The sequence below is a fragment of the Heptranchias perlo genome, chromosome 13 (genome assembly GCF_035084215.1).
Source record: "Heptranchias perlo isolate sHepPer1 chromosome 13, sHepPer1.hap1, whole genome shotgun sequence".
NCBI lineage: Eukaryota > Metazoa > Chordata > Chondrichthyes > Hexanchiformes > Hexanchidae > Heptranchias > Heptranchias perlo.
Window position 1 is genome coordinate 58,508,297 of NC_090337.1, and position 15,456 is coordinate 58,523,752.

The 15,456-nt window shown below is 49.3% G+C and overlaps 1 protein-coding gene across 5 annotated transcripts in view; it reads right to left on the reverse strand.

Moving 5' to 3' along the window:
* Positions 1–15,456, reverse strand: part of yeats2 (YEATS domain containing 2) — a 188,966-nt gene that overhangs the window by 37,783 nt on the left and 135,727 nt on the right. For 3 of the 5 annotated variants that reach the window (XM_067995545.1, XM_067995542.1, XM_067995547.1), the window contains 4 exons: positions 11,674–11,792; positions 8,954–9,109; positions 5,614–5,838; positions 5,069–5,405 (listed from right to left, as the gene is read on the reverse strand). In XM_067995545.1, the coding sequence (XP_067851646.1) occupies positions 5,069–5,405; positions 5,614–5,838; positions 8,954–9,109; positions 11,674–11,792 (837 nt within the window). The remainder of the gene's footprint in view (positions 1–5,068; positions 5,406–5,613; positions 5,839–8,953; positions 9,110–11,673; positions 11,793–15,456) is intronic. The other 2 variants (XM_067995543.1, XM_067995546.1) reach the window with 2 other exon arrangements.

Sequence of the window (15,456 nt, forward strand, 5' to 3'; positions counted from 1 at the left end):
AACATTGACCAACAGATCTCCAGCTCTACAACCCTGTCCAATAGATCCCAGCTCTGTAACACTGTCCAATAGATCCCAGCTCTGTAACACTGTCCAATAGATCCCAGCTCTGTAACACTGTCCAATAGATCCCAGCTCTGTAACACTGTCCAATAGATCCCAGCTCTGTAACATTGCCCAATAGATCCCAGCTCTGTAACACTGTCCAATAGATCCCAGCTCTGTAACACTGTCCAATAGATCCCAGCTCTGTAACACTGTCCAATAGATCCCAGCTCTAAAACACTGTGCAATAGATCCCAGCTCTGTAACACTGTGCAATAGATCCCAGCTCTGTAACACTGTCCAATAGATCCCAGCTCTGTAACACTGTCCAATAGATCCCAGCTCTGTAACATTGCCCAATAGATCCCAGCTCTGTAACACTGTCCAATAGATCCCAGCTCTGTAACACTGTCCAATAGATCCCAGCTTTGTAACACTGTCCAATAGATCCCAGCTCTACAACACTGTGCAATAGATCCCAGCTCTACAACACTGTGCAATACATCCCAGCTCTACAACACTGTGCAATAGATCCCAGTTCTGTAACATTGTCCAATAGATCCCAGCTCTACAGCACCATCCAATAGATCCCAGCTCTACAACACCATCCAATAGATCCCAGCTCTACAACACCGTGCAACAGATCCCAGCTCTACAACACTGTGCAAAAGATCCCAGCTCTACAACACCGTCCAATAGATCCCAGCTCTACAACACTGTGCAACAGATCCCAGCTCTGTAACATTGTCCAATAGATCCCAGCTCTACAACACTGTCCAATAGATCCCAGCTCTACAACACTGTGCAACAGATCCCAGCTCTGTAACATTGTCCAATAGATCCCAGCTCTACAACACTGTCCAATAGATCCCAGCTCTACAACGCCGTGCAACAGATCCCAGCTCTACAACACTGTCCAATAGATCCCAGCTCTACAACATCGTGCAACAGATTCCAGCTCTACAATACTGTGCAACAGATCCCAGCTCTACAATACTGTGCAATAGATCCCAGCTCTGTAACACTGTCCAATAGATCCCAGCTCTGTAACACTGTCCAATAGATCCCAGCTCTGTAACACTGTCCAATAGATCCCAGCTCTGTAACACTGTCCAATAGATCCCAGCTCTGTAACACTGTCCAATAGATCCCAGCTTTGTAACACTGTCCAATAGATCCCAGCTCTGTAACACTGTCCAATAGATCCCAGCTTTGTAACACTGTCCAATAGATCCCAGCTCTACAACACTGTCCAATAGATCCCAGCTCTGTAACACTGTCCAATAGATCCCAGCTCTGTAACACTGTCCAATAGATCCCAGCTCTGTAACATTGTCCAATAGATCCCAGCTCTACAACACTGTCCAATAGATCCCAGCTCTACAACGCCGTGCAACAGATCCCAGCTCTACAACACTGTCCAATAGATCCCAGCTCTACAACATCGTGCAACAGGTTCCAGCTCTACAATACTGTCCAATAGATCCCAGCTCTGTAACACTGTCCAATAGATCCCAGCTCTGTAACACTGTCCAATAGATCCCAGCTTTGTAACACTGTCCAATAGATCCCAGCTCTGTAACACTGTCCAATAGATCCCAGCTCTGTAACACTGTCCAATAGATCCCAGCTTTGTAACACTGTCCAATAGATCCCAGCTCTACAACACTGTCCAATAGATCCCAGCTCTGTAACACTGTCCAATAGATCCCAGCTTTGTAACACTGTCCAATAGATCCCAGCTCTGTAACACTGTCCAATAGATCCCAGCTCTGCAACACTGTGCAGAAGATCCCAGCTCTACAACACTGTGCAATAGATCCCAGCTCTACAACACTGTCCAAGAGATCCCAGCTCTACAACACTGTCCAATAGATCCCAGCTCTACAACCCTATCCAACAGATCCCAGCTCTGTAACACTGTCCAATAGATCCCAGCTCTGTAACACTGTCCAATATATCCCAGCTCTGTAACACTGTCCAATAGATCCCAGCTCTGTAACATTGCCCAATAGATCCCAGCTCTGTAACACTGTCCAATAGATCCCAGCTCTACAACACCGTCCAATAGATCCCAGCTCTGTAACACTGTCCAATAGATCCCAGCTCTACAACACTGTGCAATAGATCCCAGCTCTACAACACTGTCCAATAGATCCCAGCTCGACAACACAAATCTATCATAAAGGGTGTGATAACAGCACACTTAGAAAATAATAATAGGATTTGGCAGAGTCAACATGGATTTATGAAAGGGAAATCATGTTTGACAAACCTATTGGGAGTTCTTTGAGGATGCAATTAGTAGAATAGATAAGGGGGAACCAGTGGATGTGGTGTATTAACATTTTCAGAAAGCTTTCGATAAGGTCCCAAAGAGGAGGTTGGTGAACAAAGTTACAGCACATGGAATTGGGGTAAATATACTGGCATGGATTGAGAATTGGTTAACAGACAGAAAACAGAGAGTAGGAATAAACGGGTCTTTTTCAGGTTGACAGACTGTGACTAGTGGGGTACCACAGGGATCAGTGCTTGGGTCCCAGCTATCCACAATCTATATCAATGATTTGGATAAGGGGACCAAATGTAATATTTCCAAGTTTGCTGATGACACAAAACTATGTGGGAATGTGAGTTGTGAGGACGACGCAAAGAGGCTTCAAGGGGATGCAGACAGGCTAAGTGAATGGGCAAGAACATGGCAGATGGAATATAATGTGGAAAAATGTGAAGTTATCCACTTTGATAGGAAAAACAGAAATGCAGAGTATTTTTTAAATGGTGAGAGATTGGGAAATGTTGATGTTCAAAGGGTCCTGAGTGTCCTTATACATGAGTCACTGAAAGCTAATGTGCAGGTGCAGCAAACAATTAGGAAGGCAAATGGTATGTTGGCCTTTATTACAAGAGGATTTAAGTACAGGAGTAAAGATGTCTTACTGCAATTATATAGGGCCTTGGTGAGACCGCACCTGGTGTATTGTATACAATTTTGGTCTCCTTATCTAAGAAAGGATATACTTGCCATAGAGGGAGTGCAACAAAGGTTCACCAGACTGATTTCTGGGATGGCGGGATTGTCATATGAGGAGAGGTTGAGTAGACTAAGCCTGTATTCTCTAGAATTTAGAAGAATGAGAGGTGATCTCATTGAAACATACAAAATTCTTACAGGGCTCGACAGGGTAGATGCAGGGAGGATGTTTCCCCTGACTGGGGAGTCTAGAACCAGGGGTCACAGTCTCAGAATAAAGGGGTAGGCCATTTAGGACTGAGATGAGGAGAAATTTCTTCACTCAGAGGGTGGTGAATCTTTGGAATTCTCTACCCTAGAAGGCTGTGGAGGTTCAGTCATTGAGTACATTCAAAACAGAGATCTATAAGATTTCTAGATATTAAAGGCATCAAGGGATATGGGGATGGTGCAGGAAAATGAGGTTGAGGTAGAAGATCAGCCATGATCTTGGTGAATGGCGGAGCAGGCTTGAGGGGCCGGATGGCCTACTCCTGCTCCTATTTCTTATGTCCAATAGATCTCAGCTTTGTAACTCTGTCCAATACAGTATTACAGCTCTGTAATACTGTCCAATAGATCACTGCTTGAGAAGAAATATTCACACTAATGGGAAACGAGGATGCATTCCCAGAGATTATTGATTCCTCAGACTGTGCCGCACTATCCTAGCTCAACAGCAGGTCAGTGAAGATCACAGGGATTTCACCCGCAGGCTTCATTCTGTGTCCCTGATAGGAAATATTTTGATCTAAGTGCACTTACCTGACTGTGTTACAGCTGCAGTTACTACAAGCTGCTGATTAGCAGAATGATTGTATTACAGGATGTAGTTCTGAAACCTGCCCTGCGCGGAGGCAGAACGCAGCTTTCGCCTGCAATTGCCCACGCAGTGAGTTCCCTATCGCAACCGTGACATCACGGGAGCAGTGCCAATCAGAAGCTGAACAATGACTGTTGGACATGTTGGAGAGTTGCGAGTTAATAACCACAATGATCTATAATAACCATAATCGGTTGATGGACCAGCAGGTTGCCTGGTAACACAAGAAAAGATGTAACATTGAACACGAACAAAAGGAATCTATTCCACTATAGATGTCGTGGTATTAATTTAAATGCAAGGGAGCGCTGCCTACAGTGGACACCAACCGTGAGTGATTAGTGTAGAAACTATAGTCCATAGTTTGGCCAGATCACAGGATTCTTTGAACTTGGTGTCCTTGATAAGGTCCAGAGACAGCTAACAAGGGAGGGAGTAGGAGTTGTAATCTGAAGGTCTATCTATGAAAATATTACGGTGTGTTGTTTTTGTAGTAAACATATGTATAAAAAAAGGGTACAGTTACAGGGCTAAGTCAGGTAGCTGGAAAGAGCGAAACCAGATGCTGTCCTTGTACTGTATTGATTGATCGCCTGTGCTGAACAATAAAGGCTGTTCTGTACGCTCAACTGTCCCATACTTACCCGAGTCATGTGGACCATAGAGGGAAGGAGGATGATTAACAGTGACATCATAGGGGGCAGTGACATCACAGGGGGCAGTGACATCACGGGGGGCAGTGCCAATCAGAGGCTGGACAGTGACATCACGGGAGGCAGTGCCAATCAGAGGCTGGACAGTGACATCACGGGAGGCAGTGACATCACAGGGGGCACTGCCAATCAGAGGCTGGACAGTGACATCACGGGAGGCAGTGCCAATCAGAGGCTGGATACTTCCCACCTGGTGGTAGCTAGTTACAAAGCAACAGCAGTCGACACCAGAGATCCAGTCTCTTACCTCCCCGGTGGGCCAGAGTAAGTTGCAGAGAGGCCGAAGAACAAAGGAAACATCTTAAAAGAAATTACAAGGATAAAATTAGTGTCCCATTCAGTAACCCCCTCCTATCTGTGCAAGTGTTGTAGAGGGAGACGCAGCGAGTGCCCGGGAGGAGTTGTCCGGTCCTGCTCAGGATGAATGAGAAGGTTTAACTGGTTGGAAAAGGTCATAAGTTTAAATCCTACCTGATACTGCTGCTACCGCTTTTCCACTCACAGAGTTTGTTGCAGCAGAGGAACTGGACACGAAGGAGACCAGACCGGATGCCCCCGGACCGCTGGTCTTGCTGGAGCCTCCAGCACGGGGCTGCGAAACCACCAGGTGGGCTGCCTGGGAACCAGTGGAACCGACGCGTGCCGATGGGCTGGTGGCGAGGTGCACCTGGGAGACCTGGAGGGACGGCTGCGGGCCCGAGGCTTTCACTGGGGGCGTCGCAGAGGCTGCAGGGGGGCTGGGGCCCGAGGCTTTCACTGGGGGCGTCGCAGAGGCTGCAGGGGGGCTGGGGCCTGGCAGCTCCGACTGCTAACGGAACAAAGAATAAATAGTGTCAGAGTCAGAGTGTTCGCAGGGCCATCGCCCAGATTCAAAACCAGGAGCTACCTGCAATTTACACCCTCCTTCAAACCCAATCAAAACGTTCTCAAAGTAAAAATGTTTTCAAAACTCCGAGTGTTCAATTATTGTGCTGTAATTCTTTATTAGTCTTGTTTAAGGACCTCCCTCCTGTTACCTGTGGAGCCACAGTTCCTGCGGTTGACGGTGCTGTTCCTGAGACTGATGACGAGGGGCTGGCCGTCGTAATGACCCCTCCAGCTACCCGCAGGGTGGTGGTGCCAGGCTGTGAGAGGGGGGACGCTACAGACAGTGGCCTTGCTGCTCCTTCGGGCGAGGGAGAATGGACGACTGAGGAGGCGGCAGCTGAATGCAGAGAGGACACCTGGGCACTCGGGACAACCTGTTCACATCAAAACAAGTACATTCACACCTGGTTTAGTGATAAACACAGCACGATAGACGGTGGCAGAGGGCTTACCGCCATCTTTTTTTAAAAAAACGTGTCACTTTTTAAAGCTGCATGTAGCCTCAGGAGTTGGGCCTCCTTCCCTGCAAGGCTGCTCTATATCGTCACCAACATAGAGATCCTCGGACGGCTCCAATGGAAACAGCAGAGCTGTCACTTTGGGCTGGCTCCACCATGGGAGACGGCGTGGCTAATGCACCTCCCCTGCTGATCTGACCTAGGTTTATACAGCGCATTGAATGTACAAAATGTCCCACGGCATTTTACAAAGAAATAACAAGTGGAACGGATGTCGAGGCATGGAGAGATGTTAGGAGAAGGGACTGAAGGCCACGTCTGAGGGATGGGTTTTCAATAAGGTTTTTAAAGAAGGAGAGAAAAGTGAAGAGGCTGACAGCATGGAAGTGGTTGTGGGATGAAAAGAAGTGGTGAAGCTGGGAGCGTCCATGTAAACATTGAGTGCATCAGTGTAATGTATGGAGGTTGAGTGTGTCAGTGTACGCAGGAGGTTGAGTGTGTCAATGTACATATGGAGGTTGAGTGTGTCAATGTACACAGGAGGTTGAGTGTGTCAGTGTACATATGGAGGTTGAGTGTGTCAATGTACGCAGGAGGTTGAGTGTGTCAGTGTACGCAGGAGGTTGAGTGCGTCAGTGTACGTAGGAGGTTGAGTGTGTCAGTGTACAAAGGGGGTTGAGTGTGTCAGTGTACGTAGGGGGTTGAGTGTGTCAGTGTACGTAGGAGGTTGAGTGTGTCAGTGTACGAAGGGGGTTGAGTGTGTCGGTGTACGTAGGGGGTTGAGTGTGTCAGTGTACGTAGGAGGTTAAGTGTGTCAGTGAACGTAGGGGGTTGTGTGTGTCAGTGTACGTAGGGGGTTGTGTGTGTCAGTGTACGTAGGAGGTTGAGTGTGTCAGTGTACGTAGGGGGTTGAGTGTATCAGTGTACGTAGGAGGTTGAGTGTGTCAGTGTACGTAGGAGGTTGACTGTGTCAGTGTATGTATGAAGGTTGAGTGTGTCAGTGTAAGTATGGAGGTTGAGTGTGTCAGTGTACGTAGGGGGTTGAGTGTGTCAGTGTAGGTATGAAGGTTGAGTGTGTCAGTGTAAGTATGGAGGTTGAGTGTGTCAGTGTACGTAGGGGGTTGAGTGTGTCAGTGTACATATGGAGGTTGAGTGTGTCAGTGTAAGTACGGAGGTTGAGTGTGTCAGTGTAAGTACGGAGGTTGAGTGTGTCAGTGTAAGTATGGAGGTTGAGTGTGTCAGTGTAAGTACGGAGGTTGAGTGTGTCAGTGTAAGTACGGAGGTTGAGTGTGTCAGTGTAAGTATGGAGGTTGAGTGTGTCAGTGTAAGTATGGAGGTTGAGTGCATCATAAGTATGGAGGTTGCGTGTTTTTTTTTATTTGTTCATGGGATGTGGGCGTTGCTGGCGAGGCCGGCAATTATTGCCCATCCCTAATTGCCCTTGAGAAGGTGGTGGTGAGCCGCCTTCTTGAACCGCTGCAGTCCGTGTGGTGACGGTTCTCCCACAGTGCTGTTAGGAAGGGAGTTCCAGGATTTTGACCCAGTGACGATGAAGGAACGGCGATATATTTCCAGGTCGGGATGGTGTGTGACTTGGAGGGGAACGTGCAGGTGGTGTTGTTCCCATGTACCTGCTGCTCTTGTCCTTCTAGGTGGTAGAGGTCGCGGATTTGGGAGGTGTTGTCGAAGAAGCCTTGGTGAGTTGCTGCAGTGCATCCTGTGGATGGTGCACACTGCAGCCACAGTGCGCCGGTGGTGAAGGGAGTGAATGTTTAGGGTGGTGGATGGGGTGCCAATCAAGCGGGCTGTGTACATGTGGGCAAATAGGCAAGGAAGAAGAGGGGGCCGTGGACAGGACTCGGGGAGGAAAGATAACTTATCAGATTCCCATAAACAGGTCTTTTTTTCTCCAGAAAATGCAGGAATACTTTGAACAGAAAGTCCTCCCACACACCCTCCTCCTCCTCCTCCTCTCAGGCAGGAATCCTGCTCAGCAGTTCTGACCTCATTACTTGAAGATGAAAGCTCCAATGATTCACACTCAGACACTCGTGTTTCTTTCTAATATAAACCAACACACAGGCTGTTGTTGCACTTTTAGCTGTTCAACACCAAATGCTGAAGACACCAAATTATTTGATGCTCTGTGGGATCAACAAGGGCTGTCAGCAGACAGATCCACAAGATGCAAGCCCGAGGCAGTAACATCGGCATTCTATAACAGCATCAATGTGGCGTCTCCAACACATGTACTTACAGGGCAATTGGAAGGAATTCAAAGAACAAGAATGAAACAACATCGTAAAATAATAGGCGGTGATTAGAGGCTAAGGAAAATAGATCTGTTCCCAATGAAGGAAAGGAGACTGGAGGGAGCTGCCCACGAATCAGGAAATCAGTGGCATAGATGTGGAAATATTTTGTGTGCGTATGAGGAATGTTAGTTCACCTAATGTCAATGAAATATGCAAATTTATCAACACACGGTTTTTAAAATTCATTCTCGGGATGTGGGTGTCGCTGCCAATTTGTTGTCCATCCCTGAGAAGGCAAGAAGTGAAACTGAGTTCAATAAAAACCGGACAGTTTGTAGGCTGGCCGACTGTTGTAAAAATCCAACCGCCTCAGTGATGTATTGCCACCGTGACCCAGTCTCGCCTACATGTGAGTCTGGTCCCACACTAAGCGGTTGACTCTCAATGGCCTAGCAAGCTAGCCAATCACTACAAGATTCAATTAAAAATGTTATATTAAGGGTACGCTGACGAATGGCCTGTGCGATCTTTAGCTTTACACACAGCCTGTGAAATGCTCTTGAGCACTTCCTTCACTTCAGATGTTTACGTACATTTTCTGAGTTCATGCCTTGCTCCAATCTTCAAGAACAGCTTTTTACTTACGGAACTCCTGAATCAATTTAGTGCTACCATTGTCATAGCATGTGCCCCAATGCATGCACGATTCAGTTCCAACTTGGAAGCCCCCTCCCTACCACCATCCCCACACCAGTTTACCAGGGTGTAGCGTTTACCTGTGCAAATACTGCTTTTTGGGCGGTGGAGACTCTGATTGCCTGCTGGTGGGTGCCTGCAGAAGGCCCCTGTATCGCTACGCTGGGCACCATACAGCTACCAGGCCCATGCTTCACGGAGGCCTGAGGTACCGGCTGGCCAACCAAAAATGTGCCCTGGAAAGAAGAAAGACTGCTGTCAAAAAACAATTCGAACATGAGGTATTCAACGTTCCCCACTGTCCCAGAGTATCCCAGTCACTTGCCCCCGAACGTTCACATTTCTGGGACACGGTGGGGTTTCTGGCTGTTCCTGCAAGAGTCACGGAATGGCTGAGATAATGAGGGACTTCAGTGGGATTGTTCTCCTTAGAGCAGAGAAGGTTATGGGGAGATTTAATAAAGGTGTTCACAATTATGATGGTTTTTGATAGAGTGGATAGGGTTGGTAACCCGTGGACACAGATTTAAGATAATTGGCAAAAGAACCAGAGGGGAGGTGAGGGGGAAGAAAATTACGCAGCGAGTTGTTATGATCTGGACTGCACTGCCTGAAAGGGTGGTGGAAGCAGATTCAATAGTAACTTTCAAAAGGGAATTGGATAAATACTTGAAAAGGAAACATTTGTAGGGCTATGGGGAAAGGGCAGGGGAGTGGGACTAATTGGATAGCTCTTTCAAAGAGTTGGCACAGACACAATGGGCCAAATGGCCTCCTCCTTTGCTGTAAGATTCTATAAAAATTCAGAACCACTGGTTTTTCCATGTCAGACATTGCCTTCGCTGTGCATAATGGCATTGACCATTGCATGTGAAGGAACGATGATGTTTGAGGAGACGCGATTTCAAAATTAAGTACTGTTGCCTGTTAACACAACGTACGCGAATATTAAAAAAATTCTTAGTTAAGTGGCTTGATAACTCCAGCCACATTAAGGCTGCGTTTTTCAAAGCAGTTGCTGGGAGTTAATGGCTTCACCCTGTGCTTAATTCTGGGTTTTCAGGGTTGGCACGACAGTCTATTTGAATAAAGCATTTCGAGGAACATAGGAACGGGAGAAGGCCATTCAGCCCCTCTAGCCTGCTCCACCATTCAATTAGATCATGGCTCATCTGCACCTCAACTCCATTTACCCGCCTTTGCTCCATATCCCTTGACACCGTTATCTAACAAAAATCTATCGATCTCAGTCTTGAAAGCTCCAAATGACCCCCAGCACCCACAGCCTTTTAGGGGAGTGAGTTCCAGATTTCTACTACACTTTGTGTGAAAAAGTGCTTCCTGACATCACTCCTAAATGGCCCAGCTTTAATTTTAAGATTATGTCTCCTCATTCTTGATTCTTTCACCACAGGAAATAGTTTCTCTGTATCTACCCTATCGAATCCTTTTACCATTTTAAATACCTCGATCAGATCACCCTTCAATCTTCTATTTGCAAAGGAATACAAGCCAAGTTTATGCAACGTGCCCTCATAAGCTAGCCGCAATATCACCCTCGCACAGCATTCGCAGTGTGCCAGCTCCAGGGACGCCCTGAAGCCTGTTCTCTTAATTATACCATCGAGGCCCCATTGATGAAGCAGAAATAGTCCAGAAATCAGCAGAAACAGGTAGAAAAGCAGCATTGTGATATGTTCTTCGATGTGCTTTCATTTTTGATTAAGCTCCAACCTCAGAGAGCACCTGCCCCCTACTGCACCAGAGTGACAGTTCCAATTCCCACACCAGGCATCCTGTGGCCTTGCTGAGTGAGACTGAATTTAATACCAGTGTGTGCTGAATCAGGGGGCATTTTTACACAGTAACTGAATTAATTTCACCTGAGGTCAACAAGAGAGATATAAAGATAGAGTTAGAGAGAGATAGGTAGATAGAGAGAGAGGTAGATAGAGAGAGATAGGTAGATAGAGAGAGATAGGTAGGTAGAAAGAGAGATAGGTAGGTAGAAAGGGAGATAGAGAGAGATGGGTAGGTAGAGAAGAGAGGTAGAGATAGGTAGATAGAGGGAGAGATAGGTAGATAGAGAGAGATAGGTAGATAAAGAGATAGAGAGAGCGAGAGAGAGAGCGAGAGATAGAAAGAGAATGTTAATCCCTTTAGTCTGGGCTAGATTCAAACCCAGGACCCAGAGCTAAAACCTACTGGATAAAAACGCCCTTTCCCCCACGGCCACATCCACAACCTCCAGCGAATTAAAAACAAGTGAAGCTCTATGCGAGGTACGTTCCTGTGGTTTGTTCACTAACATTTAAGGAGGAATGAAACTGCTTAATGTGAAGCATTTTGGCTGAAGGTGAAGGGTGTCATTTTGTGACCGGACGCTCCTAATGGGGGGTCTCACATGGTACAGCCCATGTCAGAGGTTCAGTGGCGACACTGTGCACAGCCCGTGCTTGAATTACCGATCTACAGAGAAACAGCTTCAGGCAGAAGACTGAGACTGATAGATTTTTGTTAGGCAGGGGTTTAAGGGTTACGGATCCAAGGTGGGTAGATGGAGTTAAGATACAGATCAGCCATGATCGAATTGAATGGCGGAACAGGCTCGAGGGGCTGAATGGCCTCCTCCTGCTCCTTTGTTCCAAGTCAGTCCATCCAGCCCACCTAGCCACAGTAGTCCTAATAACCCTGAATCCCATTTGTTGGCACGTGCCCGTCTAGTTCCTTCTTGACCACTGAACTTCAGCAACACAAGTGTCGAGTGGCCAGCGATGGTTGGGAGCGTCCTGGGACTGACCTGCGGCGTCTGTTTGAGGATGTACGAGGTGTAGCCCAGTTGCTGGGGTAATCCACCAACCACGGTGCCCTGAATGCTGCCGGCTGTGCTGGCCGACGCTCCCTGCACCTGCTGCCCTGCTGAAAGAACAGTGTCATGGAGTTAATCCCAACCAAAGTCCACAGAAACACGGCACAAACTAAAATCTGATGACTGTGAGCAGGAATTGTCCAATACAAGTCGCAGAGCTCCCGTCACATCACCATCGGCCGATGTGACAGGGCACTGGGAGATTTTGTTTTTTAAAGAAGTATTTTCGTTGGTGTGTGTCTGGGTTAAACCCGCTCACCACTGTTTTCCTCACTTAGATTACTCATCGAACCCATTTCACCTTTCAAACAATCAGGGGCACAGAAATTTTCATTATCTTCTCTCCTCCGTTTACTAGATGTGTTTTGCCACTAAATTCACTCGTTCAACCATCAGGTTGAAGAGAAACAAGGCATCCGATTGAACCAATCAGCCGATAAAGCCAGGGAACACCATTCCCCTCGAGGGGCCATCTCGCGGGGATTGCCCCCTTGGCTGATGGAGGAATTGTCTGTACAGGAAGGCTGGACAAACGAGGAAGAGGAATTCTGACCATTCGTACGATCTGAATATTCACCAACGATGGAATGGAGTGACGCAACAACAACAGCGGCCTGGGCACGTGTACACGTGTGTGTATACGTGAGCATGCGTGTGTGCGACTATCTATTTGGCAGGAAGGGTGCAGGGAAGCAGTGAGTCTGTGTGTGGTGAGGAGGGAGCAGGAAGTCTGTGTGCAGTGAGGAGGGAGCAGTGAGTCTGTGTGTAGTGAGGAGGGAGCAGTCAGTCTGTGTGGAGTGAGGAGGGAGCAGTGAGTCTGTGTGTAGTGAGGAGGGAGCAGTGAGTCTGTGTGTAGTGAGGAGGGAGCAGTGAGTCTGTGTGGAGTGAGGAGGGAGCAGAGAGTCGGTGTGTGGTGAGGAGGGAGCAGTGAGTCTGTGTGTAGTGAGGAGGGAGCAGAGAGTCGGTGTGTGGTGAGGAGGGAGCAGTCAGTCTGTGTGTAGTGAGGAGGGAGCAGTGAGTCTGTGTGCAGTGAGGAGGGAGCAGTAAGTCTGTGCAGTGAGGAGGGAGCAGTGAGTCTGTGTGTGATGAGGAGGGAGCAGTGAGTCTGTGTGTAGTGAGGAGGGAGCAGTGAGTCTGTGTGTCGTGAGGAGGGAGCAGTGAGTCTGTGTGTAGTGAGTGGGGAGCAGTGAGTCTGTGTGTAGTGAGGAGGGAGCAGTGAGTCTGTGTGCAGTGAGGAGGGAGCAGTGAGTCTGTGTGCAGTGAGGAGGGAGCAGTGAGTCTGTGTGCAGTGAGGAGGGAGCAGTGAGTCTGTGTGCAGTGAGGAGGGAGCAGTGAGTCTGTGTGTCGTGAGGAGGGAGCAGTGAGTCTGTGTGTAGTGAGGAGGGAGCAGTGAGTCTGTGTGTAGTGAGGAGGGAGCAGTGAGTCTGTGTGTCGTGAGGAGGGAGCAGTGAGTCTGTGTGTAGTGAGTGGGGAGCAGTGAGTCTGTGTGTAGTGAGTGGGGAGCAGTGAGTCTGTGTGTCGTGAGGAGGGAGCAGTGAGTCTGTGTGTCCTGAGGAGGGAGCAGTGAGTCTGTGTGGAGTGAGGGAGGAGCAGTGAGTCTGTGTGGAGTGAGGGAGGAGCAGTGAGTCTGTGTGTCGTGAGGAGGGAGCAGTGAGTCTGTGTGTCGTGAGGGAGGAGCAGTGAGCCTGTGTGTGGTGAGGAGGGAGCAGTGAGTCTGTGTGTAGTGAGGAGGGAGCAGTGAGTCTGTGTGTCGTGAGGAGGGAGCAGTGAGTCTGTGTGTAGTGAGTGGGGAGCAGTGAGTCTGTGTGTAGTGAGGAGGGAGCAGTGAGTCTGTGTGCAGTGAGGAGGGAGCAGTGAGTCTGTGTGCAGTGAGGAGGGAGCAGTGAGTCTGTGTGCAGTGAGGAGGGAGCAGTGAGTCTGTGTGCAGTGAGGAGGGAGCAGTGAGTCTGTGTGTCGTGAGGAGGGAGCAGTGAGTCTGTGTGTAGTGAGGAGGGAGCAGTGAGTCTGTGTGTAGTGAGGAGGGAGCAGTGAGTCTGTGTGTCGTGAGGAGGGAGCAGTGAGTCTGTGTGTAGTGAGTGGGGAGCAGTGAGTCTGTGTGTAGTGAGTGGGGAGCAGTGAGTCTGTGTGTCGTGAGGAGGGAGCAGTGAGTCTGTGTGTCCTGAGGAGGGAGCAGTGAGTCTGTGTGGAGTGAGGGAGGAGCAGTGAGTCTGTGTGGAGTGAGGGAGGAGCAGTGAGTCTGTGTGTCGTGAGGAGGGAGCAGTGAGTCTGTGTGTCGTGAGGGAGGAGCAGTGAGCCTGTGTGTGGTGAGGAGGGAGCAGTGAGTCTGTGTGGAGTGAGGGAGGAGCAGTGAGTCTGTGTGTCGTGAGGAGGGAGCAGTGAGTCTGTGTGGAGTGAGGGAGGAGCAGTGAGCCTGTGTGTGGTGAGGAGGGAGCAGTGAGTCTGTGTGGAGTGAGGGAGGAGCAGTGAGTCTGTGTGTAGTGAGGAGGGAGCAGTGAGTCTGTGTGCAGTGAGGAGGGAGCAGTGAGTCTGTGTGTGGAGTGAGGAGGGAGCAGTGAGTCTGTGTGTAGTGAGGAGGCAGCAGTGAGTCTGTGTGCAGTGAGGAGGCAGCAGTGAGTCTGTGTGCAGTGAGGAGGGAGCAGTAAGTCTGTGTGCAGTGAAGAGGGAGCAGCGAGTCTGTGTGCAGTGAGGAGGCAGCAGTGAGTCTGTGTGCAGTGACGAGGGAGCATTGAGTCTGTGTGCAGTGAGGAGGGAGCAGTAAGTCTGTGTGCAGTGAAGAGGGTGCAGTGAGTCTGTGTGTAGTGAGGAGCGAGCAGTGAGTCTGTGTGCAGTGAGGAGGCAGCAGTGAGTCTGTGTGCAGTGAGGAGGGAGCAGTGAGTCTGTGTGTAGTGAGGAGGGAGCAGTGAGTCTGTGTGTAGTGAGGAGGGAGCAGTGAGTCTGTGTGCAGTGAGGAGGGAGCAGTGAGTCTGTGTGTAGTGAGGAGGGAGCAGTGAGTCTGTGTGCAGTGAGGAGGGAGCAGCGAGTCTGTGTGTGCAGTGAGGAGGGAGCAGTGAGTCTGTGTGTCGTGAGGAGGGAGCAGTGAGTCTGTGTGCAGTGAGGAGGGAGCAGTGAGTCTGTGTGCAGTGAGGAGGGAGCAGTGAGTCTGTGTGCAGTGAGGAGGGAGCAGCGAGTCTGTGTGTGTGGTGAGGGGGGAGCAGTGAGTCGGTGTGTAGTGAGGAAGGAGCTGCGAGTCTGTGTGTAGTGAGGAAGGAGCAGTGAGTCTGTGTGCAGTGAGGAGGGAGCAGTGAGTCTGTGTGTAGTGAGGAGGGAGCAGCGAGTCTGTGTGCAGTGAGGAGGGAGCAGTGAGTCTGTGTGTAGTGAGGAGGGAGCAGTGAGTCTGTGTGTAGTGAGGAGGGAGCAGTGAGTCTGTGTGTCGTGAGGGGGGAGCAGTCAGTCTGTGTGTAGTGAGGAGGGAGCAGTGAGTGTGTGTCGTGAGGAGGCAGCAGTGAGTCTGTGTGTAGTGAGGAGGGAGCAGTGAGTCTGTGTGCAGTGAGGAGGGAGCAGTGAGTCTGTGTGTCGTGAGGAGGGAGCAGTGAGTCTGTGTGCAGTGAGGAGGGAGCAGTGAGTCTGTGTGTAGTGAGTGGGGAGCAGTGAGTCTGTGTGTAGTGAGTGGGGAGCAGTGAGTCTGTGTGCAGTGAGGAGGGAGCAGTGAGTCTGTGTGCAGTGAGGAGGGAGCAG